At 43.1% G+C, this 25,334-nt stretch overlaps 1 protein-coding gene and 1 long non-coding RNA gene across 5 annotated transcripts in view; one reads left to right on the forward strand and one right to left on the reverse strand.

Annotated features, from left to right (window-relative positions):
* The window catches only part of RALGDS (ral guanine nucleotide dissociation stimulator), a 162,552-nt gene that overhangs the window by 43,101 nt on the left and 94,117 nt on the right, over positions 1–25,334 (reverse strand). For 2 of the 4 annotated variants that reach the window (XM_033961117.1, XM_033961116.1), the window contains exon 1: positions 20,984–21,225. The exons of the other annotated variants lie outside the window; for them this stretch is intronic. In XM_033961117.1, coding sequence (XP_033817008.1) covers positions 20,984–21,187 — 204 coding nt within the window. In that variant the 5' untranslated portion in view covers positions 21,188–21,225. Of the gene's footprint in view, positions 1–20,983; positions 21,226–25,334 lie in introns of those variants that run through there. 4 annotated transcript variants of the gene reach the window in all.
* The window catches only part of LOC117367969, a 35,851-nt gene continuing 31,866 nt past the window's right edge, over positions 21,350–25,334 (forward strand). Inside the window, exons 1-2 of the long non-coding RNA XR_004540888.1 lie at positions 21,350–21,432; positions 23,177–23,362. This is a non-coding gene — a long non-coding RNA (uncharacterized LOC117367969). The remainder of the gene's footprint in view (positions 21,433–23,176; positions 23,363–25,334) is intronic.

Here is a 25,334-nt window from a genome sequence, read left to right on the forward strand (position 1 = left end):
CTAAGAGTGCTTGAAAGATGGGCATGGACAGGCTACCACTGGCCATGCCAACCCAAAAGTCAAACAGCGCATGCCATGTTGCTGTGGGTCTAGGATCCATATAAGAAAGGATAGCTGAAGGTTCCAGACTACAGAATGACACAGGGATGAATTTTTCTCTGTCCCAGCGGGAACTCATTTTCCCGTTCCGTCCTGGCAAGTTCTTTTTCTGTCCGTGCCTCATTCTTACAAGCTCCATCCTCATCTGCACACTTTAAAATCATAAATGTTTGAGGCTTGTGCGGTTAAGGCAGAGCTTACAGGAATGGGTGGGGACAGGGACAAAACTCACAGGGACAGGAAAATTGAGTTCCTGTGGGGATGGAGAAAAATATGTCCCAGTGCCATTCTCTCTACACTGCACCGCTCTAGAAATTAAAATGTAGTAAAAGTGAGCCAAGTAAAGGACAATCAAGCAATTGTGACATCACTGATGAGGCTGGCTCTTAGGCACTGGTGGAATGAGGCATTATGATGTCACAATACCAGCTCTGGTCTGGTTATCAGAGGCTGAAACTTTTCACATTATTTATTTATTCAATTTTCTATATCGTTCTTTCAAGTAGAGAATGACATGGGGACAAATTTTCCCCCGTCCCTGCGGGAACTCATATTCCCATCCCCGCAAGTTCTTTTCCTGTCCCTACTCCATTCCTACAAGCTCCATCCTCATTTGCACAAGCCTCAAACACTTTAAAATCATAAGTGTTCGAGGCTTGTGCGGTTAAGGAAGAGCTTACAGGAATGGGGCAGGGACAAGAACAGCGAGAAAATTCACAGGGAAGGGACGAGGAAAAATTTGTCCCCATGTCATTCTCTATTCCAGACCAAAGTCTCAAAACACTATAGACCCTTCAATTCAGACCCTTCAATTCAATTCAATTCGATTCAAACTATTACTACAGCAATACATGCGACATGGTAGTAAACGTGAATGCCATTTGCTTTGATTTAATAATTTGATATACCACCTTTTACATAGTTTTAAGGTTTACAGAAAAAAAAAATACAGTAGACAACACATAACTAATACAATATTCAAGATAATTAGTTAGATCAGGGGTAGGGAATTCCGGTCCTCGAGAGCGGTATTCTAGTCGGGTTTTTAGGATTTCCCCAAGGAATATGCATGAGATCTATTTGCATGCACTGCTTTCAATGCATATTCCTTGGGGAAATCCTGAAAACCCGACTGGACTACGGCTCTCGAGGACCGGAGTTCCCTACCCTTGAGTTAGATCAACAGGTCATTCTACTTCTAAGTTCTGGACAAGCTACACCAAAAGCCAGAGGCATGAACATAGTTTATAAACAGCTACAGGTACATCTTCAGAGCAGCTAGAAAGGAGTCTATTACAATATTTCATAGTAACATAGTAGATGACGGCAGATAACGACCCCAATGGTCCATCTAATCTGCCTCCGCTGGGCGAGATGGACCTCTGGTCTGCCTCAGCGGAGGCATCTTCTTATGCTCTTAATCTAAAAATTCGTTTGTTGGTTTTGTTTTTTTTTGTTCTTCTCCTTAGCTATTTCTGGGTAAGGATCTAAAGCTCTGCCTGGTACTGTTCTTAGGTTCCAACAACTGAAGTCTCCGTCAACGCTCACTCCAGTCCATCTATACCAGGGATCTCAAAGTCCCTCCTTGAGGGCCACAATCCAGTCAGGTTTTCAGGATTTCCCCAATGAATATGCACTGAAAGCAGTGCATGCACATAGATCTCATACATAGTAACATAGTAGATGACGGCAGATAAAGTCCCGAATGGTCCATCCAGTCTGCCCAACCTGATTCAATTTAAATTTTTTTTTTTTTAATTTTATTATTTGTAATTTTTCTTCTTAGCTATTTCTGGGCAAGAATCCAAAGCTTTACCCGGTACTGTGCTTGGGTTCCAACTGCCAAAATCTCTGTTAAGACTTACTCCAGCCCATCTACACCCTCCCAGCCATTGAAGCCCTCCCCTGCCCATCCTCCACCAAACGGCCATACACAGACACAGACCGTGCAAGTCTGCCCAGTAACTGGCCTAGTTCAATATTTAATATTATTTTCTGATTCTAAATCTTCTGTGTTCATCCCACGCTTCTTTGAACTCAGTCACAGTTTTACTCTCCACCACCTCTCTCGGGAGCGCATTCCAGGCATCCACCACCCTCTCCGTAAAGTAGAATTTCCTAACATTGCCCCTGAATTTACCACCCCTCAACCTCAAATTATGTCCTCTGGTTTTACCATTTTCCTTTCTCTGGAAAAGATTTTGTTCTACGTTAATACCCTTCAAGTATTTGAACGTCTGAATCATATCTCCCCTGTCTCTCCTTTCCTCTAGGGTATACATATTCAGGGCTTCCAGTCTCTCCTCATACGTCTTCTGGCACAAGCCTCCTATCATTTTCGTCGCCCTCCTCTGGACCGAAAATAATAGGAGGCTTGCGCCAGAAGATGTATGAGGAGAGACTGGAAGCCCTGAATATGTATACCCTAGAGGAAAGGGAAGATATGATTCAGATGTTCAAATACTGGTGGGAAAATTACAACAGGTGCCATCTAACCCTCTCCTTCCCCATTCCTCAGAGACTAATTCCTCAAGCCCGCCAAAAGTTTCCACTAATCCCACTGTTTCTTTATTTAGCTCCACCAATCCAGAATTCTGTTACATCTCTACTTCTAATCTTGCTATCTTTTCCATATGCACTGCCCACCTCACTTTATTCCTCCCCCACCCCAACCCATTTACACAAATTCCACCTGTTCAGCTTAGCTAATGTTATTTTTATTTATATACCACTTATATCCTAAGTGGTTTACATTCGGGTACTTTATCATATTTCCCTAACTGTCCCTAGTGTACCTGGGGCAATGAGGGGATTAAGTGACTTGCCCAGGGTCACAAGGAGCAGCGAGGGATTTAAACACCTGCGCTACACACTCCAGATTACACCTCCTTACACCTGATGTTAGCCGTAAGACCGGTAATCAGTCCATGCCACTGAAATGTGGCAACTTGGCAACTCTACCAAATATCAAATGATCCCAGCTCAATGCTCATATCCAGATCACAACCCCACTCCTTATGCCCACCCTCAGGTACAAACAGCTGACATATTTTGAATATGTGCTGATTTCTCTATCAAATCTAGGAGGCTGTCCAGCGGACAATGCCTTGGCATGTAGAATGAACTCTTCACAAGCTCTCTTGGTATGCAGCTGAATGGGTTAAATCCTCTTAAATGCAATGATTCCTGCTGCACTTGAAGCCTCTTTACACAGGGTTCCTCCTCTCTAACCCAGTATTTTGTTTATGGAGTGTTTGTTTATGGAACAAATGGTTTGAATAAGACCTGATTTATTTTGGTGCTCAATGTGCTGGAAATTCATATCAATTGAGAAAGAACTGATTGCGACACTGAGGATTAAAATGAACTGTATAAACAGATTAGTTGCAAAGTTTGCTGAGCATTTCACAGGTTGCCATAGAAGGTCTTCTAATCAGATGCAGACACACCAGAAGGTCTCATCAAGCAATGGACGTAGTCGAGCGGTTACTCTATTAGTCCAGTGCAGGGGTAGGCAATTCCGGTCCTCAAGAGCCGTAGCCAGGTCAGATTTTCAGGATATCCACAATGAATATGTATGAGATGGATCTGCATTCACTACCTCCTTGAGATGCAGATCTATTTCATGCATATTTATTGTGGATATCTTGAAAACCTGACCTGGCTCCGACTCTCTAGGACTGGAATCGCCTATCCCTGGTCCAGTGAATGCACAAAAATTAAATAGTAAAGTAGTATGAACTACATGGGCTCTTTATATCGTAAATCGCCTTGAACCTGTGTAGTGCGACCCATAAATTTAAAGAATAGATTAGGTTAATGACTCTCATGGACTGACACCCTCAGCTCAGCTAAAATATTTGTTCTTCCCGAAATAAATGCTGGAATTTATATCTGTTCCCAGAGATGCCTGGGTTATAGAAAAGGTGCGCTGCTGGAGCCTTCATCTCCCAAAAGCGAAACTGGCATATGATATTACGCGCTGTGACAGCATGGGGAAACAAGACGTTTATGTTCCTAATAAGTCAAACAAACATGAAATACCAACATACACATGTCAAATGTCCAAATGCAAAATAGCTGCTGCCATTGTCTACACTCTCATTTCTGCCTGTATTTTGGGAAAGGCTCTATGTTGGCAGATGCTTTTTTAAAATACTCAAGGAAATTGACACATTCCATTCTAAACATCTCAATTCCGACCTTTTTATATAAGTTACCTACCACTCCTATTTCACACAGCGTATCAACCACAGGTACCTGTTACGCTTTTGTTATTTAAATTTAGTTTTTAAAATACTGCAGCTTTTGGTCATGGCAATGAAAGTTCCATTGGGGTCAAAACTTACTAGAACTTAAAATCAAAAGGTTTATTTAGAATAATCATAAAACTGGGGAAGCCAGGATTTAAATCTTACCGATGTTCCATGTGACCTTGGCCAAGTCATTTCACCCTCTTATTTCCCTCAAGTAAAACTTAAATCAATGTCCCAAACTTTTTTCAAACATGAGCCCTTTCAATAGAAAAAAATGTCACATGACTCTAACCCCTACCTCCATATTGGCTACAGGTTTCCCCCTTGCTGTGGCTCTGCTCCAGCAGGCTGGTCCCAGCCTCCTGGTGACCTCATGCAGGTGTAGTTAGTTCCTGGCAGTGCTGCTAGCCCGAGGTAAAAATAAATAAATATATCTGTTACAGACAAGGTTATGACCCTACGATTCAATACCATACGAGATCACATAATTCGCAACTCAGTTTGGGAGCTACCAACTCAGACCGTCATCTTTGGAAGATACCTTGAGTTCAGATTTGAAGAGGCTCCAGTTAATCTAAAATCTCTTTCCGGTGAGACTCTTATTCCATAAACCAGGCTGCCTGTACTAGACTGGTACTTCTGGGGTCTATACAGGAGAAGTTGATACCATGTGGTCTCCGTGTTGAAGAAGCACTTAACCTCGGAGACACTGTGGATCCCAGTTGCAATGGGACATGCCGGATATATTGTCTTTCTGAGGCAGCCACTATGCTTTCAGTTCTCTCATTCATGGAGTCAGCCAAATTGGTAAAAGCCTCAACAGTCCTTTCACTGTTTAAACACCATTCACTAAAGTTCACAGCTTAAGGAACATGCTGCTAATGCCTGACTTTTTTTTACTTATGATTTTATATTTAATAAATGTCTACAGTAAAGTTTATTATAAAATATCACCTATCTACATTTCTAATATCTACTCTTACTGCTGATGAGTTACTGGCTCGGTATACCACCCTGATGCACCTAAACAGAATAACCTAAACAGAAGTGGGCTACACATGAGTCCTCTAGAATAACCTGAAACATTACTAAAAATTATTCTTAAAACATTCCATCTCTCCTGAAGATACTATTTTGCCTTGTGGCATCAAAAATTTAACAAAAGGCTTCAGCTAAACTGTACAAGGTCTCCAAGCAGGCAGTTCCATCTGCAGGGCAAATTCAGGGCTTAGAGGGAAGGGGGGGCAGGGCAGAACCATATCTATAGAAGCAGCACATGGCAGAACAAAATGCTGACAACAGTGGACTACTGGCAAGTCCTGGACCTGTCAGCAAAGACCTCAGACTTGCACATCCTCAGCAGGATCACCAGCAGTCTTGTGACTTGCCCCACTAGCGAGTCAGCAGCTGAGGTGGAATTAAAAACTAAGCCTTTTTCTTGGAAACAGAGCTCACCACTTCTTAATACAGTTTTGCTCTTTCTTTGGCGAGAAAAATCAATGGGGGCTTTAAACCCAGAGAAAAAGGAGCCTTCTGTTTTGAGCTGAGGAGCTTTTACAGAGAAGGGCCACAAGTTTGGAAGTTTTATATATGGACCTCTTCTTCAATTACCATATAAAATGGAGAAGGACCCAATGAGCTTATTCAAAGGCATACGAATGGTATTTCTGCATTTTAGAATAATTCATTCATTCTTGATCACACAATATCAGTTATATATGGCATCAGCAAACTATGATATGTTCATCAATTGGGGGGGGGGGCATTATACTCCTTACTTCAATGTGTGGGCAGGATACAGGGGATTCAAGAATGGGGTCAGATTTTAGATGATTTGCTCTTAACATTATCACTAGAGAATGACGAGATGGGTACCTGCTGTTAACTGCGGGAGCAAACTTTGTCCCTGTGTCATTCTCTAAAAATCTGTGGCAACAAGATTCATGTCTCCTACGATCTGCAAGATCCTCCCATCATGCACACAGCAGCATTGTATATTATAAAATTTTCAATAAAGATGATTGAACTAAAAAAAAAAAAAGATTCATCCATCATTGCTGGCAAAAAGGAGCATTTCCAATATTTAACAGACACTTATTTTCCTGTTTATCTACTACACCCATACCTAAAAGACAATCCAATCACCTTCCCAAATGATGTAAAAACATAGGCAACCGAATCTTTGGGAAGGTTGCACCAAAATCAGATCAAAATGGAAGGCTCTATTTGTGATTTATAACTAGAACTGTTGCAGAACGGGACCTGGGAGTAATCATTAGTGAAGATATGAAGACAGCCAATCAAGTGGAGAAAGCCTCATCCAAGGCTAGACAAATGCTGGGTTGCATCTGGAGAAGTTTTGTCAGCCGAAAGCCCGAAGTGGAAATGCCGCTATACAGTTCCATAGTGAGACCACATCTGGAATACTGTGTACAATTTTAGAGGCCATATTATCAGAAGGATGTGCTGAGAATAGAATCGGTTCAACGGTTGGCCACCAGGATGGTCTTAGGACTCAAGGATATCCCATATGAAGAACGTCTAGGTAAGTTGCAGCTATAGTCTCTCGAGGAACGCAGAGAGAGGGGTGACATGATAGAGACGTTCAAATATGTTACTGGCCGTATTGAAGTGGAAGAAGACATCTTTTTCCTTAAAGGACCTACGGCGACAAGAGGGCATCCGCTAAAAATCAGGGGTGGGAGATTTCACGGTGACACTAGGAAGTACTTCTTCACCGAAAGGGTGGTTGACTGTTGGAATGATCTTCCACTTCAGATAGTTGAGGTCAATAATGTGACTGACTTTAAGAACAAATGGGATCAACATGTGGGTTCACTTCAAAGAAGAACTTAGGGGGGAGGGTTATTTGAGTAGGTAGACTTGTTGGGCCAAAAGCCCTTTTCTGCCGTCATATTCTATGTTTCTATGAATACTGTCCCTCTTTATACTTTAATAAAAAGATTTCAATATAAAATCTTAAGTGTTTGAGGCTTGTGCAAATGAGGACAGAGCCCGTGTCGTTCTCTAAAATCGCCTCTCAACAATAAAGACAGCCCCCATGCAGATCAGCAAGAAAAAAACCCAAACATTTATTACATCTTTATCAGACCCAGTCAGAAGACACAATCCACTACACAGAACTGTGCTGAGAATCAGAACTCCTACTTCTCAACATGCAAACACACAACTTATTTCAGTTTATTTATAGCTGATGATAAGTCCCAGCCAGAGAGCAACTATGATGGAAATCCTTCACCTGTTCAGAGAGAAGAGATGAGTCGGAGAGGCTGTGATCAGACCATACCACTCCTCTGTAGAGAATTATCACTAGTGGCCAGATCAAGTTCTGTGGGTGTTCCCCATCAGCTGTAGAAGAGCGGGCGTGCCGGCCTCTTCTCAAATCACTTCTGCAGTAAAGTCAGGAAGTTACTGAAAATTTCTGCATTCTGCCCAGGTGCCACCTTTTGCAGTCACAGCAGCACAAAGTATGTCTGGAGATGAGAACCTGAAGATTTATTTGATCTAATCCAATGTATCGCAAACTCCGCAAGACGCCGGCAAGGAAGAGAAACACCAGCTGCTTACAGGACGTGTTTCTCATGGCAAGAGGCTTATCCTGTAGGCAGTCAGCCAGCGCCGAAGACTCTCCTCTTCTCCCCGCACTTCCCCTTCTCCAGAATCCCCCACCAGCAGAGTGACAGGTTCAGGGTTGCGGCCAGAGGGCCTACACACATGCATGGGTGTTGACATCATGCGAATGACATCATCACATTGACGTCCACGCACTTCTGGATACCTTCCGGTCGCAGCACCAGGTATAGTGTGCTACGGTGCCAAAAAGTTTGCAGGACGTTTATCTAATCCAATCTTACACTTCTGCCTCACCTTTTCACTCCCCAAAACGGCTCATATGAAATTAAGGCAAAACACCACAGGGAGAAACTTTAGATATCTCCACTGTTGCTTTGCTCTTATAAGACATTAAAACATAGCCCTTATCTTAGTAGCATTATTCACATTTGAGATGCCTGAAAAACCAAAACAAAAGAAAAAACTGCAGATATGATGTACAAGGTGTAAAATTAATCTTTATTAAGAAAGATTCAATGTAGCATTCAAAAAAATAAAATATAAATAAATAAAAACAAATAAAAATATAAAAAATGGTCCTCAGGTATGAGTCCACAGTACCCAACATGGTCCGTGTTTCGGAAAACACTCCTTCCTCAGGAGTCCGAAATGTGATGTGACTAACCAGAGAATCTGACAAACCAAATAAAGCCTGTAAGGCGCGTGAATCCTCTAATCCAGCAGCTGCACAAAATACTTGCGGACAGTGAAACTGAAAACCAGCATTTAGTCATTGATATTACAAGGATATCCAAATCCTGATTTTATAAAGCTAGGATATGGATTTCTAAAAACAGCAGTATGTCCTTATGGCAAGGGAATGTGGTCTGGATATGTTTTGAGTGGGATACAAGCTTAAGAGTGATAGTCCAGGACTTCCAAGACTGAGTTAAAAAAAAAAAAACTTAGGCCCAATCTTTTCCACACGGAATGGTTAGGGTCTTGTTCAAAGGGCCGCCTTTGACAGTTCCCTTGAGTACCCCCCTGAGCTGCGACATGGAATGCAACAAAATCACACATTCAATAAACATTAACAAATTGGCATGGGAGGGATAAAGCCTGTGATGCTGTTGTTGCAAAGAGTTAGTCAGGATAAAGCCTGGTATGCTGTCCATCTCAAGAAGACATTGAATGCTTGAGTGTTATGAACAAGAAAAGAAAACCATGTGGGGAGTGGGACTGTGCACATCAACCTTGGAATCAACAAGTTAATTCATGTGAACTCAATTAACAACTGAACACATATATAAATATAATGTCCTTTTGTTCTGTTCTACGTGGGGTAGGTTTACCTAGTTTTCGTGGTTTGAATGTTTGGAACGCCATTGGTAGATGACTACACCAAAGTGTACATGTTCAGCAATTAGCGAAGTATGTTAAATTTCTGTTATTTTCCACAATAAAATACAGATATTGATGGTTCATTTAATAAAATACTGCTAGATTTTTTGAATAAAATGTTTTTTTTATCAATGTACTAGTGTTTAAGCCCGTTACATTAACGGGTGCTAGAATATATGTCTGTCTTTCTTTCTTACTTTCTGTGTCTCTCCCTGCCCCTGTCTCTCTCTTCCTTTCTTTCTGTCTTTCTCCCTCCCTCCCGCTGTCTGTCCTTCTTTCTTTCTGGTTCTCTCTCTGGCACCCTGTCTGTCTGTCTTTCTTTCTGTCTCTCTCCCTGCCTGCTGTCTTTCTGTGTGTCTGTCTTTCGTTCTAATGCGCTGCCTGCCTTTCTGTCTCTCCATGGCCCCCTTCTGTCTCCCTTCCCCCAAAGCAAACCAAGATTGCTCCCAGGCGCCCTTTCCCTCTCCGTCCCCTCCACTTCCCTGTGCAGCAGCAGCATTTCCCCCCCCACACACACAGTTCCCTGTGCAGCAGCAGCATTTCCCGGCCTTCCCTATGCAGAAGCAGCATTTCCCCCCACACACACACTTCCCTGTGCAGCAGCAGCATTTCCCACCCTTCCCTGTGCAGCAGCAGCATTTCCCCCCCCCACAGACACACACACTTCCCTGTGCAGCAGCAGCATTTCCCGGCCTTCCCTGTGCAGCAGCAGCATTTCCCGCCGCCCCCTTCCCAGCCGCCACGTTTAAATTCAGAGAAAAGCGCTGCACTGCGCTACCGTGTCTTCTATCCACTGCGACCAACCCTAGCGGAAACAGGAAGTAGTCAGAAAGGGCGGGTCGCAGTGGACAGAAGATGGCGAGGCCAGCGTTACCGTGGTGCAGCACTTTTCTCTGAATTTAAATGTGGGTGAGCCGGCGAGAAGGAGGAGGCTTTGGCAGTGAGTGAGGGTGGGAGGGGTAGTCGCCGGCTGTGCTGCGTTTCTCCGCTTTCCGATTTGTCTGGCCGCCGCATACGCACTCCTTCTGGCCACGGACCTACTGATCTCAGATCAGAGATCACGGAAGCACGCAGGTAAGTACGCATGAGCGGCTAGGGTTTTATTATATAAGATCATTGCCGAGTGTGAAAACATACCTATATGAAAAGGGTGGTAGATGCATGGAACAGTCTTCCAGAAGATGTGGTGGAAACAGAGACTGTGTCTGAATTCAAGAGGGCCTGGGATAGTCATGGGGAATCTCTCAGAGAGAGAAAGAGATAATGGTTGCTGTGGATGGGCCATTTGGTCTTTATCTGCCGTCATGTTTCTAAATTTGCTCCATTAAGCAAAATAGCAGCAAATTTTAAGAAAAAAACAGAGCTTTATGTAATCAGTGGCTTTGAGTGATCCTAGGATGGGCTTTAACATTTTAAAAAAAATTATTTTCTGATCCAGCTCAAATTCATGGGCAAAACATCAATTCGTACAGTTTTTCCAAGTTTAGGTTTTTCTGGACAATCTCAATATCCCGTTCCAAAATAAGGTGGGTTTTTTTTTTTTGTTTGTTTCAACAACATCCAGAATTACAAAGATACAGTCCTCTATCTTTTTGAAATCTAGTTTGTATATTTACAGTACTTTATTTCAGTTCCTATATGTGTGTGGCACCATATATCTTTGGGCATGTGTCTTTTTCACGTGTTTATATGTTTTTCAGTGGTCCTGCTTTACCCCAGGCCAGTGGTGTAAGGGAGGTGTGGGGGGAGGGGTTGCAGTCCACCCCGGGCACAGTCTTCCTAAGGGCATAGCACCCCTCCTGCTCTCAACCCCCCACCCCCGCTCCTCTCATTGCTTCGCACCCCTTGCTTTCCTGCTCACACAGGAAAAGTTAAAAAGGTTCGGGGAAAGGGAAGGAGCGCGCCTGCCCCAGACACTTACAGATGGATCTGTCAGGATTTGAACAGCTGCTCAGGTTACTCTGGTTCGCCATGTGCTTGGGTTGCTGGGTCTCGCATAACACTTTTCCTTTTGATCATGCCTGTCCTCTCTTACCATTCCATGGGCTCCAGAAAGTTTAGCTGTGATTGGTGGTAAAGGGTGACACATATTTTTACTACTCCATCTCTCAGGGACCACATTAGTCTCTGCTTCCAATATATTTCTGTAGCGCTACTAGAAAACAGTCTGAGGGTTTCCTCCTGTTTTATATTTTAAAATGCCTCTCCCAAAGAAAGGGAAGAGAAGGTCTGCAGGAGGTTCCACCTTCCAGTTCAGCTGCAACAGAAAGACTACAAACCACTGCTCTAAGCAGTGGTCTCAAACTCAAACCCTTTACAGGGCCACATTTTGGATTTGTAGTTACTTGGAGGGCCTCAGAAAAAAATAGTTAATGACAATTTTGCATGAGGTAAATCTCTTTATAGTTTATAAATCTTTCCTTTTGGTTAAGCCTTAATAATAATATTGCAATTTATAGCTAAAGAGACATATAATCAAGAAACTGTTTTATTTTACATTTGTGATTATAATAAACATAGCGAGGGCCTCAAAATAGTACCTGGCGGGCCGCATGTGGTTCCCGGGCCACAAGTTTGAGACCACTGGCTTAGAGGGACTGGGATAGCTTCAACTGCACAGCTTGTGATGGCATAATCACACATCCCAGACAGTTACCACAAAATAAATGAAGCTGCAGTTTGGGGTGGGGGAAAGTGACAAATTACCCTAAAGATAGGCAGATGCAACAGAGCTGGGTCAGAGGCCAGGACCACTGCACATCATTTCTAAAGTGGGCAGAGCACTAGCAACTTCTCTTCAGAGTAGAGAAAATGAAACCCAAGGGTGGGGGAGAAGAGGAGGCGAGCTGAAAGCAAAAAGACAAGCTTGAAGTGAGATAAGGCTCCACAGTACTGCAGTACTTTTTTTTTACCTCGCGATAAACTTGTACTCTTAGATGAAAATGTTATACAAGAAGCAATTAAAATTGTTGCTGGTCTTCACAAAGCTTGGTTAGTTTGGCCTTTGTGAACACATTTCTATGACTCTTAAAGAACGTAAGAAGACTCCTGAGGAAACAGAGGAGAAAGGAACTGACGTGTCTAGCTGTGGCATGATCCCCAGAGGGCCTGAAACTCTGTAAGAATGTCTCAGGAATGGAGAGCATCCAATTCCCTTTCAGCCACAACCTCCTGGCTGCAACTTTAAGTTACACAAGGTCAGCTCCCAGGGAAAGACAATCCCTCTGCTCTCATTGACACTTTTTGGCAGGTCAGTATTGAGAAACACAGCTGACCCACAGAAAAATAATGTTAATACTTTTTATTGGACTAACAAATACATTTTTTACTAGTTTTGGAAGCCAAAAACACATTCCTCAGGTCAGTAGGTGGTTTGGAGCTTAGAAAGCTAGCCCCAAAAATGTATTCAGTTAGTCCAATAAAAATGTACTGCCTTATTTTTCATTTTTATTTATTAACCTTTAAAGTGGATTAACAAAGCTGCTACACTGCTTTTAGCACATAAGAATTGGAGTCCTGATTTCTGGTCCATACAAACAGATTGCTTTTGCTTAAGAACATAAGAATAGCCTTACTGGGTCAGGCCAATGGTCAGTCAAGCCCAGTAGCCCGTTCTCACGGTGGCCAATCCAAGTCACTAGTACCTGGCCAAAACCCAAACAGTAGCAACATTCCATGCTACCGATCCAGGGCAAGCAGAGACTTCCCCCATGTCTTAATAACAGACTATGGACTTTTCCTCCAGGAATTTGCCCAAACCTTTCTTAAAACCAACTATGGTATCCGCTTTTATCACAACCTCTGGCAACATCTGTTTGCTACTTTCATAGATCACATCTGTACCTCTTACAGCCCCCCCTTATCTTCCAGCCAAGGAAAAATACATGAACTCTTGCTATTGAAAAAAAATGTTTATCATATAGAACTGAGTTATTCATTAAAAGAAAATCAAGGCTCTTTGCTCTCCTTCTGTCTCCCACCCTCTTTTCTCTACCTTTCCCTTGAGCCCCTGAATGGCTCAGTGGACTGGCAAGGGGGAAAAAGAGAGCCTTTCACCTCTCCTGCTCCAATTTTACTGTAGCCCAAATCAGGGTTTTCTACTAGGACCCCTTATCACAGTTATATTGCTACCAGACACATAGATACAGGCACAGATAAGAGAACAGTGCCTGCTCCATGATCCATACAATCTAGTGAAAACACAGACAAAAGAAGCAGCTTCAGAGTGTTTATTTAAAATAACCAGTCAAAGGCTATTTGGTAATCAGTGTATTGGGAAATTCTTCAGGGCATTCATACTTTTTTCCCGAATTGCAAAATGTTGGCTGGGAAGGAGAAAAGATAAATTTATCTTCAGGCACCAAACAGTTAAAAGCCTGGTGCTTAAAGCAGTGATGTATTCATTGGAAAATTCTTTGGTGTCTTCCAAATGATTTTTCTTAACCACACATCCCATTATGTAAAGGCAAGACGGTATGCTCCCCTCTAGCACACAGCACTTGTAAATAAAAGGCCCCTGCTGCAGCCCATTCACTGGTAGAGAGCAAAGCTCTGCTCCCAGGCAACCAATCGGGAGAGTGTGGGGGGCGGGGAAGGAATCGAGCCAAAACATCATAAACCTGTGTAAAAAAACATATGAGGACTGTGCCCCTCACCCATGCACAAAGTAATTGTCACTGTGCCTTTAAAGTGGGGCAGAACTGACTGCTCTTTCAATTATACGTCCAGGGATAGTCATTAAAGTGAGAGGAAGATCCCTTGTCTGAACAATGCAAGACTCTGCCTCCTGGTTCCCTGCAGTAATCTTTCACCAGCAGCAAGGGGTGATTTGGAGAAGGGCCAGTGCAGACTGTAGAAAGAACAAGAAGAAAAGACAGAGGAAAAAGTCTGTCTTATGTCCACAGCCAGAAGAATTTTCAGATATCATGCAAGAAGCCCAAGAGCTTCTTGAATTCTAGGATTTAATCTATTTACATGTGTCTATTTAAATACAGTCAGTTACCCCTTTGAAAGTTTCAAGATCCCCAACTGCAACAGCAGCAGCCATTTCTGGGGCATGGTACAAACAATCTCTGCCAGACATTCTGAGGGGAATGAAGTCTGAGAGACCATTATTATTTCTACTCAATTACAGCTGAACATACTAGGACACAGTGAGATCAAATTTACTCAAGATTAACAACAAAAAAAAATCCAGTAAGAGCTAGCAAGGCCTTGAGTCAGTCTTTCCTTCCCCGGGTTGTCCTGGGCTGGAGAGGCCACGGAGGCAGAATTCATACTCCAAAAGGAGCAGAAGAAAAGTGTTGGACCAAAAGAATTACAGAAAAATGAGCTGGGACTGGAACATGTAAACCCCCGATTGTTCATCTGTCCATTCAAACCCCTTTTCATGAAAACTTCAAACAGTATCTTAAAAAAAGAAGTCAGAGGGATTCACTTCCACACTGTCCCCATGTAATCTGTGTAGAAAGGAAAAAGACACAACTACATACTTCAAAAGTGAAATCCAGACCTTTGTTCTATGCCAAACGGGATGAGAAGCAGACGACCCTACACCCTTTCCCCTCCAGAAAGATTTAGGATGAGGCCTGTTTGAAACTCTGTGGTGGAGTCCTAGGCTCACTGAAAACAACCTCCCATCTGAAGGGTGATTTTCTATTTGTGCTAATCAGATGGGACCAGAGAGACAATTTCAGACTTTGGACAGGAGCGTGCACCATAATCTAATCAGGCATATGTGAAAAATGTTCCATTATTCACCAACACTGCACATTGGGGGTTTAAAAAAAAAAACAAAAAACAAAAAAACCTTCACACCTTTCAAAGAATACAGCAATCTGTTTACATATTCTAAGAAGTAGTACAAACTAGTGACAAAACAGTAACGAAATAAACAACAGAAACACATGAATTAGTGCAAAAGTACAAACCATCAAAGAGATACATCGAGAAACAACTGGACTAAAGCCTATGAAATGTGTTGCAGCTTTGATAAGATCTACTTTTTATTCCGAGCAAGCTGTTCTTTAAATATTGGTTTATTGCTACCAGCTGTCTCTAACTTTTCATATTAATGCCACGTGTCAGCTGTTAATGCCAAGGTATGTTTGATAGTGAACACCACCATAGTGACATACACCCCCCCCCCCCCCAAAATCATGTAAAAATGATTATGTACTGTAAGATTTCCAATGCTCCAAACACTTTTGTGGCTACAAGACTGAACCAAAATCTGGAAAGAAAATTGCCATCTGTTAAATGTGTTTGTTTACAGTAGCCAGAAGTGGTGTTTACAGTAAGAGCAGTACTGCTACTTGAATCAAGAAACTCTGGACGCAGCAGGGACTGAGCTCAGTCATTACTCATCTCAGACAATTCCTTCGGTTCTGCTCAAAGCAGAACCTCTTGTTCCAGTACTGAAACTGCCCAACACAGCTCTGCCAGCGTTCCAGCCCTATAGAAACCTTCTACTCTTGTACTGAAACCCTCACTCACAGCTCTGCACCTGCCCTAGTGGAATCCTTCCTACTCCAGTCCTACACAGCTCTGCCAGTGCACTTGCCCTACAGAAGCTCCACCTACTCCAATACAAAGACCTTAAGACACAGCTATGTCAGTGCACCTCATTCCTGTCCTACAGAAGCATCTCCTACTCCAGTACCAAGACCCTCACTCACACCTCTGCCAGTGTACCTACCCTAGAAAAATCCCTCCTACTCTAATACTGAGAATTTCACTTACAGCTCTGCCATGCACCTCCTTCAGGTTCTGCAGCACCCCTCCCCCCTAATCCAGTAAAGACCCACAGACACATAGCTCTGAATATTTATCCTATTTCATTTAGCAAGTGAACTGGGTTTGATTTCCAGTTTCCTGAGATGAAGGAAAAGGCATAGTAAGAGGGGGTCAGACCACCCTGGGTGCCATCTTGGTGAGGGCACCGGCACCTCTCCACCCTCCCCCTCACATGCCATGCTCATGCCCTCCCTTCCCCACCCCCATACCTCTTTAAAATCTTGCTGCTCACGCCGGCCTGGTTCCTACTGAAATCACTTCCAGGTCGCGGGGCCAGGAAGTGACATCAGAGGGAAAGTTAATGCTGAAAAGCTGCTTGCACTGCCAAAGATTTAAAGAGGTACAGGAGTGGGAAGGGAGTGCATGACTGTGGTGTGGGAGTGCAGAAGGAGAAGGAGGGACAGAAAGGAGGGCGCAGGGGCGCCGCCCAGCCTCGCTATGCCACTGGATGAAGGGTTTCTGCCTAGATCCCTCAAACACTGAATGCTACCCCTCCCATCCCTCTCTTCTTTGTTCCATATACTGATAACATGGTAAAGCCTCAACTCTTTCTGACTGGAGAATGAGACCTACCAGTACATCGAGGAACTGGTGATCTTGGTCAGGAGGAAGGCACCAAAAGCAAACACAGGCACCAGACATATCTACTTCATACCTAAGCCATCTAGCCATAATTTGAGTAATGGGGCAAGCACATAAGATATAGGCAAGGGTAGAAAAATCAACTAAATTAGATGAGATTTGTAGTTTATAGGCAAAGTCAGTCTGTATCCATCGATTGTAGGGATCACTCAGGTGCATGCCCTCGATAAGGCTCGGCTGTCACTTCTGGTGCATGGCCTCAGATGGCTTTTCCATGGACCTATCTACTTCTGTCCTTCTAAATGTAAGAGTCACAATAATTTGTTTATAGGGAGACCTTTCATCCAGACAGTATCTACTACCATAAGACAGTACTTCAGAAATGGAAATGTAGTCACCTCTAGGGAGCATCATATTTCTAGCACCTGGACAACATAAAGCCATCTAGAAGTGTGATCAGGGAGATGGCGAGACAATACAATAAATACATTTCTTGTCAGTAATTCTATAGTAAATTTGCACAAAAATAACCCTATCAAAAACAGAGTTCTGGTGAAAATCTTGTCTGTCTTCACGAACCAATAAAAAGAAATTCTAAGGACCAATATTCAAAAGAAATTACAACTTCACTAGTGGTTAGCAAACACAAAATGAGATACACTCTACAGACAGCGTCAAGCCAAAAATCCCTATAAACAGCCAACATTATCTGTAAAGAGACTGAGCATCTCCAAAGCAGCAATTTTCACCTCTGTCTGGATAAGCTATTAAATTAGCCTAGGCCTGCTGAAGATGCCCAAACTAAACAAATACTGTAGCTTTGGTAGCAACCGTACTGTAAAGGTTTTTCGTCTGTTTCCGAATCCAGGTGATCACCGCTTCCTTTACTTCATCATGCTTTGTTATTTTGCTCTCCGAGTCGCAGTGATGCACCCATGTCTCGACACTGGTGACAGCTCTCTTCAGAATACTTGGCTCTTCTTCATACCATCTCAGGAACCGGGTCGCAACCTCCACACAGATCAATAAGCTGCTTGCGAACCTATTGTACGCAGACTTTCCTGTATCCCATGTCATCACGCATTATGGCAAATGCAGATCCATTGCTGATATCCATTGGTCTTATCTAATCAAGGCATCCACCCTATCAATGTGCTCTTGTATGCGCAACATTGATGGGTGACCAGAATGACCTTCGTCGGTTAAACCTGCTCTTCCCACTTTAAACCTTTTTACCCATTCATAAACCTTTTGTTGATTCACTGAGTCAATATCCGATGGTGAATTTCCACAGGTTTCCCTCCCTCTGCCTAAAGAGGGCGCTCTACTGCATGTTGTTCTTCGATGGTGCAATTTTGCAATGGAGCATCCATGTTTCTGACCTCATGGCTGCCACACGACTAGTGGCCGAGCGCTGCACTGTGAACAGACGAATTATCCAACACGCAATGTACGAGTACATATGTTGCATTTCACTAGATCTGTTGTGTAATTTAACAATTGCCTTTAATTTTTGATTCACACTTGCATATTTTATGTTGCTCATTCATTCAGTGATGCCAAATATAGTACCAATTTAAATATTGCTGCTGGTATTTACATTAAGCCTTTCACCATGCTATTAGATATCGGCTCCTAAATGTATTGTTTAAATTCAATATATAGCACAAGCTAGAAAAAGCCTATCTGACAAATAAAAAAATTCCAAAGTATAGCATCCACTGTTTCTGTACCAAACACATATAAAACCCATGTGAAAACAAGTTTCAGTCTGAATTATAATCATCATTATTCCAGCTTTCATCCTTCACATATAAAAAAAAAATCCAATATATAGTACACAGCCCAGCCACACAATACCACCGCATCTGCTCCGACTCCAAAGGCAGAGATAAACACCTAAAGACCCTGACGGAATCCTTTAAACAAAAAGGATGCAACCCTAAAATAGTCTCCAAGAATATTGCCTCATCCCTTAAAACACCCAGAGAAAACTTACTACATTACAAGGACAAGAAAACCACAGACAGGACCCACTTGATAGTGACATAAAATCCAGAGCTGGAAAAACTAAGAAAAGTTATAAGAGATCTACAACCACTACTCCAGGAAGATGAATTACTAAAAGAAATATTCCCACCTCCACCTGTGCTGGCCTTCCATCAGCCACCTAGCGTGTTTCCCAGAAAATAAGCCCTAGCATGATTTTCGGGGTAGGTCCTAATATAGTTGTTGCAACCCCCAAAGCCCCTCCTGAATGTTCCCGACACTCCCCAATTGTGCTTTCTCCCCCCCACCTCAATGTGCAGCATCTTTCCATCCCTCCTTCCCATCCTGCGCAGCAGAACCCCCACCGACCCTCCCACCATGAAGCCAACATACCTCTGTTCCAAACAGCAGCGGCAGCAGCACTGAACAGGCTGCTTCGTGGCCTTCTCCGCCGGGGCTTTCCCTGTGCAACATGATGCCATCAGCGAAGTCTGTTCAGTGCTGCTGTCGCTGTTGTTTAGAATGGAGGTATGTTGACCTCAAGGTGGAAGGATTGTCGGGGTTCTGCTGCACGTGGGGATGGGAGGGAGAGATGGAAAGATGCTGCACAGGGGGATGGGTTGGTGAGATCATTGGGATTCTGCTGCACAGGGGGATGGGAGGGAGCAATGGAAAGATGCTGTGCCAAGGGGATGGGTTGGCGGGGTCGTTGGGGTTCTGTTGAGCAAGGGGATGGAAGGGAGAGATGGAAAGATGCTGTGCAGGGGGATGGGTTGGTGGGATCATCGGGATTCTTCTGCACAGGGGGATGGGAGGGAGCAATGGAAAGATGCTGCGCCAAGGGGATGGGTTGGCGGGGTCGTTGGGGTTCTGTTGAACAAGGGGATGGAAGGGAGAGATGGAAAGATGCTGCACAGGGGGATGGGTTGGCGGGGTTCTGCTGAACAAGGGGATGGAAGGGAGAGATGGAAAAATGCTGTGCAGGGGGATGGATTGGCGGGTCGTCGGGGTTCTGCTGCACAGGGGGGAATGGCTTCATATTATCTGTTCCACAAAGATCTCAAGACTTTTTTTATTTCAGAAATGTTAAGACATTTGAAATTCAGTTTGTTTAAGGATGATCTGTAATTTACAGGGAAGATGTGGCATACAAGAACAAAGCTTAGATTAGATCTAACACAACACAATGAAATTGCTTTCAGGTTTCTGCTGCATGAGGGAGATGGGAGGAAGGGATAGAAAGATGCTGCACAAGGGGATGGGTGAGAGATGACCACTGTACAAAAAAAAAAAGAGACATCCTCGAAAATAAGCCCTAGTATGTGTTTTGGACCCAAAATTAATAAGACAGTGGGGAAACAGTAATTTGAAACAAAACTTGGTAAAATGCAAACTCCCACACAAACCCATGAAGAACAGAATGGCACACATCCTTGTGGTGTGATAAACTGCAAACTGTACAAGCACATCTCAAAGGATCCCAGAGTCACTCTTAAGGGAAAAACATTCAGCATAAATGTTACATTGGTGAAACAAGCCAAATGCTAAAGACCAGAATCAACCTACATAAATATCATAAGAATTGCAATACCAACCAGGATGTCACCTCTGTCAGACAACACTTTGGAAAAACTGACCACTGCACCCATGATTTTATGGTGAGAATACTAAAAGTGATCTTTAAAACAATCCAAGAAGGTAAAACCTTTGAAATCAAAATAAGGTATTTTGATACCTACCAACAGGACTTAACAGAGATCTGGGCTTTTTCCCCACAACAAAGATATTTAAAACTACTCTGCCACCTTTCTGTCTCCTGCCCACCCACTTCCTAAACCTGAAATGCTTTCATGTTTTCCTTATATATATATATACAGCTATTTGTCAACATTTACTTTTTTCTGATCTGAAGAAGAGTTACCTTGGGAAGCTCATCATATAATGCATTGAGTTAATCCAATAAAAAGTATCACCTTATTTCCTTTGTTATAGGAACTGAATCCCGAGTATACTTCATCCCTCACCCTTGTTTAGATTAAGAAAACACTACCTTTATGATCCACAGGGCATTCTTCAAGAATCTAATCAACTCCACGTTCCGCTGAGAACGCCAAATTCATATCACTAGTGATCCAAGTCCAGAGATGCATTACCACGTCCACAGCAGGAAGAGAAACAACCTCGAAGTTACAACCCCCCTTCCCCACAGACAAACCCGAACCTCCCGCTCCCCCACCCCTTCATCTCTCTCAAAAAAAAATCCCTACGATCAGTGCCCCGGCTCTTACCTCCAGCGTTGGAAGGTCGGGATCCAGCTGGGTGAAGCTGTTCAGCAGCACCGGGCTGAGATCTCCAGCCACTTCCAGCCTCACCTCGTCCCAAAGGTTCCTCATCCTGCGTGAGCTCTCGAACATCTTCGGCGGGCTGTGCGGCTGCTCATGGCGGCGACGGGGGTGGGCCAGCGGCTGCAGCGGCAGATACTGTCCGAGCATTAGAGCGCATCTCGGCCTCGGTTCCACTCACTCGGCTCCTGCAGCAGCAGCAACAGGGGGGCGGGGCGGGATTCCCCAGCACGCTGGCCCCGCCCACGCATACGTCAGCACCCAGGCGGCTTCCAAAACACGCTATGGAAGTTCGGGGCGGATCCGGAGCTCCCCCGAGAGCCTCTGCTGAGCATTGGGACCAGCAGTCACTTCTGCGCTAGGGATTGTTTCTCGAGGCAATCGGAATAAGACTTGTACGTGTGTATTGTTTTATAATAATCGTGTTGCTTATGTCTTATGTTAAATTAAAGCCTATCTTGTTCCTGCCATGGGAGGTTCCAATTAAATTGGAAGCCCCAAAAAGCGAAATTTACACCACCTAATGTTGGGGGGGGGGAGTATATTTTTTATTATTCATATTGGGAAAATAATGGAGGAATGATGGGAGGGGAGGGTGGTAATTTTATGTATTGTAAGATAAATTAGTAAGATTGTCAAGTGATGTGTTTAAGTGTATTGTTTTGTTTGTACACTTGATGTAAGATTGAAAATGAATAAAGAATTTAAAAAAAAAAAAGCGAACCGCCATCAGAAGCGTTCCGGGCTCGCTCTTGCCTTCCCACATTGCTGGGAAATCAATTATTTTAATTTTTTTAAGTAAGTGAGGTGCTAGGGAAAGACCGATGCATGCTGAAGGCAAGAGACGAATGTCTGACAGAAGGATGGTGAGCTTTAAAAACATTGCCACCTGACCTCAGAAAGCGCATATTCAAATCTTAAAATCCCAGATGGCCCAAATGCATTTTCACTGCACGAGATTGCTCTTTACCAGTGTGTTTCACCTTTTACATTTTCATTCAAATGCACAGCTGATTCAGTCTCTGCTTGTGTGTGGCCAGCTGAGGGAAAATCTCAGCACCTTCCACAAACTTTATACCAGTTATAGAATTACAATAACAGATTTTTTCAGAGTGTTATTTAAAATTTGATATACCACTTAAAAATCAAAGGGGAAGACATTAGAACAATAAGACTTAGGTGACATATAGAGAGACAAGAGAAGTACAATTTGTAATAGGAGAGAGAGAGAAAAAAGGTCAGCACAGGAAGAGGGGGATAAGCACTTCCTTCTTCTTGAGGTCAAAGTTTCCAAGTTTTATTAAAATTTGTTATCCTGCTTATCAGATTTCTAAGTGGTTTTACAATAAAAAAAGGGGGGGGGATATACAAACATTTGTCATTGTGCAAAAACAATACATGTATTTACATGGACACTATGGACTGACATGATTACAGGAGGTAGGAGGGGAGAAATACATTTTTGAAGAGGATAGGAAGACGTGGAAAGGCAATACAAATAGGCAGGGGAATTAGCGTCTGTGATAGAGGATGAAAGTGGATTATCTGATGTTATAGATCAAATGCATCTTTGAATAGAAAAGACTTTAGATTTGATTTACATCGTTCAAGGTTGGATGGTAACGGGATAATCATGCGCCAGATGCCAGCGCGCCGACAATTCAGCACAAGACAGAAGCACGCAGGGGAAAAAATAATTTTTAAATAGCTCCGACTGGGGTTTGGGGTGGCAACCCCTCCACTTTATTGGTTAGTGTTCGCGCTGCCGTTGCGGGTTTGTGGACATTATAGAGAAAACTGAACTTTTCCCAAAAAAAATCAGAAAAAGTTCCGTTTTCGCTATAATGGAGGTTTCCAACCCCCCGAGTCCCCCTCCAACAGCAGTGCGAACACTAACCAATAAAGTGGGGGGGGGGGTTGCCACCCCAAACCCCCCATTGGAGCTCTTTAAAAATTACTTTTTCCTTTGCGTACTTCTGTCTTGCGCCGAATTGTCAGTGCTGGATTGTCAGCGCGCTGGCATCTTGCGCGCCACTGACTATGAACCAGGTTGGATTCTTCCCAAAGGTCTAGCTTCTACTTATCATAAGCGTCCTTAAAAAAGGAAGGTCTTTAAGTTTGTGCTAAATCTATCCTTAGGTATTTCCTCCCGGAGATGTGAGGGCAAGAAGTTCCACACTGTAGGTGCTGTATGGGAGAAAATCTTCTTTCTGGTGGTATCGTAGAATAGGTGTCGTGGGGAAGGAATAACCAGAAGATGCTGGTTACCTGATCGAAGTGTTCTAGTTGGACCGTGCGGGATAAGAAGTCCGTCTATAAATGCAGGTATGTGTGTTAGTTTGGTTTTGTAGATAAGCAGTAAAATTTTATATGTAATTCAATGTGTAATCGGGAGCCAGTGTGATTTAATAAGGAGAGGGGTAACATGGTCGATTTTTATTTTTTTTTGGCATTATGGATTAGTTTTGCCGCTGTGTTTTGAATAATTTGTAATCATTTCTTTTTGAGTGATTCCTTGATACAGGGAGTTGTCAGGCTTTGATACATTTAATCTCGATTTAACATCTAACATCCACCTAATATCTAAGAAGTTTCTTCTAACAGGAAATTCCATAAAAGTTAGGGTTACCATATGGCTCCAGAAAAAGGAGGACAGATTTGAGAAATTACCCCCCCCCACACACACACACACACTCCTTTTACAAAAACTTAGTGTGGTTTTTAGCGCCAGCCACGGCAGTAACAGCTCATAGGAATTCATGCTAGTGAAGATTTAAAGAGGGCACAAGCGAGGTGGGGGGGCGAAGAGGTGCCGGTCCACCCCTCCCCCTTGCTATGCCACTACTTCCATTGCTTTCAGTGGAAGTAAAACCCGGATGTCTCAATCCATCCTCCTTTTTCTGGATTCATTTGGAAACCCTAATAAAAGTGGAGCAATGCTGCTTCCAGACACTGATTTAAGACTTTCAGACCTCTCTCAGGATCATATCTCAATTAAACATGGCTGCAGGATTACAGCTCTAATTCTCCAATGGCAGTCCTTAAACATGGTTATGATCACGGCACTTGTTTTGGTTGGCCCGTGACTTTGTCCAAGTTTTTAATTTTGGCTCACTGTGCATTTGAATTTGGCACCCTTCTCTAAGCTATCCATACCAGAATCAGGCCTAAAATCCTACTGAGCTGAAATAGATTAAAAAAAAAAAAAAAATCATGCCTAAAAGAAGTATTTATCAAGAAGACTGTCCCAGTGCTTGGAGCCCACCAAATCAAGTCTGCTAAATATTTTACAGGGTATATATATGCATAAACAGTGGCACACAAGTGCCAAGAGAAATAGCCAGAATATCAACATTTAACAAATATGCATACATACAAGCATAAAGAACTATCCAAATACACATCTATAGCCAGAGATATACAGTAATACTGGATCTATACTACATCTACAAATACGCCAATTTGGGCCCATTGTATTGAGAGACATTAGGGATATTGGTTTCATGACCAGCACCTAACCAGAGACTCTTTGAGAATCATTTGTGGTTACTGTATTTTGCGGTTTATGTATTGCTTCCTCGCTAATTTTATTACCAGTTCCAATGAAACCTGATATATATCAAGTTCATCTGCTCCATTTCATCCTGTTCTGTTAGTACAGGATGCTTGTTTTGTCATATACATGCTATCCTTTCTCAGTAAAGAATAAATCATACTAAACAATTTTCAGAAACGGATTTTCCTTCTCTCTGCCTCCCCAGTGACCTAAGAGTAATGCCAGTCCTTGATACAGACCTGGGACTTTCCTTTGTCATATTCTGTGCAGCTGCCAATCCTTAAGTCAGCAGGGTAAAGTTCAGGGTAGTTCGAACTTGGAGGATCCCTCTGTTTGCAGCATAAGAAGATGAGATTTTTTTTAAAGGAATAATGGAAGGGCACTTGGTGATTGGAAATGAAGGCACATCTCACAGCATATTCTTCCAGACAGCAGCCCTGAGAATGACAGCCCTCCCTTCTTTGAACTGTGGCCACTCCGTTCAGGGGGCTAGGTGGGTGTAATTTAAAATAAAGGTCAAAGTTTTCAGGTGACCCACCCTATTTTCTGATCAACTAATGCAGACACAAAAGGCAGGAATGAGAGGAGGTCGGGGAAGCCCAGGCATATTCCCACTTTCTCCTGCTCAGGGAATTTATATGAATCACAGAGATCTTTATTTAAATCTTCCCTGTGTAACCAGCAATTGACTGACATAACTGACAAATGAAAAAGCAGATCCTAGCACAAACTATCTTTGCA

This window comes from Geotrypetes seraphini, chromosome 10 (genome assembly GCF_902459505.1).
Source record: "Geotrypetes seraphini chromosome 10, aGeoSer1.1, whole genome shotgun sequence".
NCBI lineage: Eukaryota > Metazoa > Chordata > Amphibia > Gymnophiona > Dermophiidae > Geotrypetes > Geotrypetes seraphini.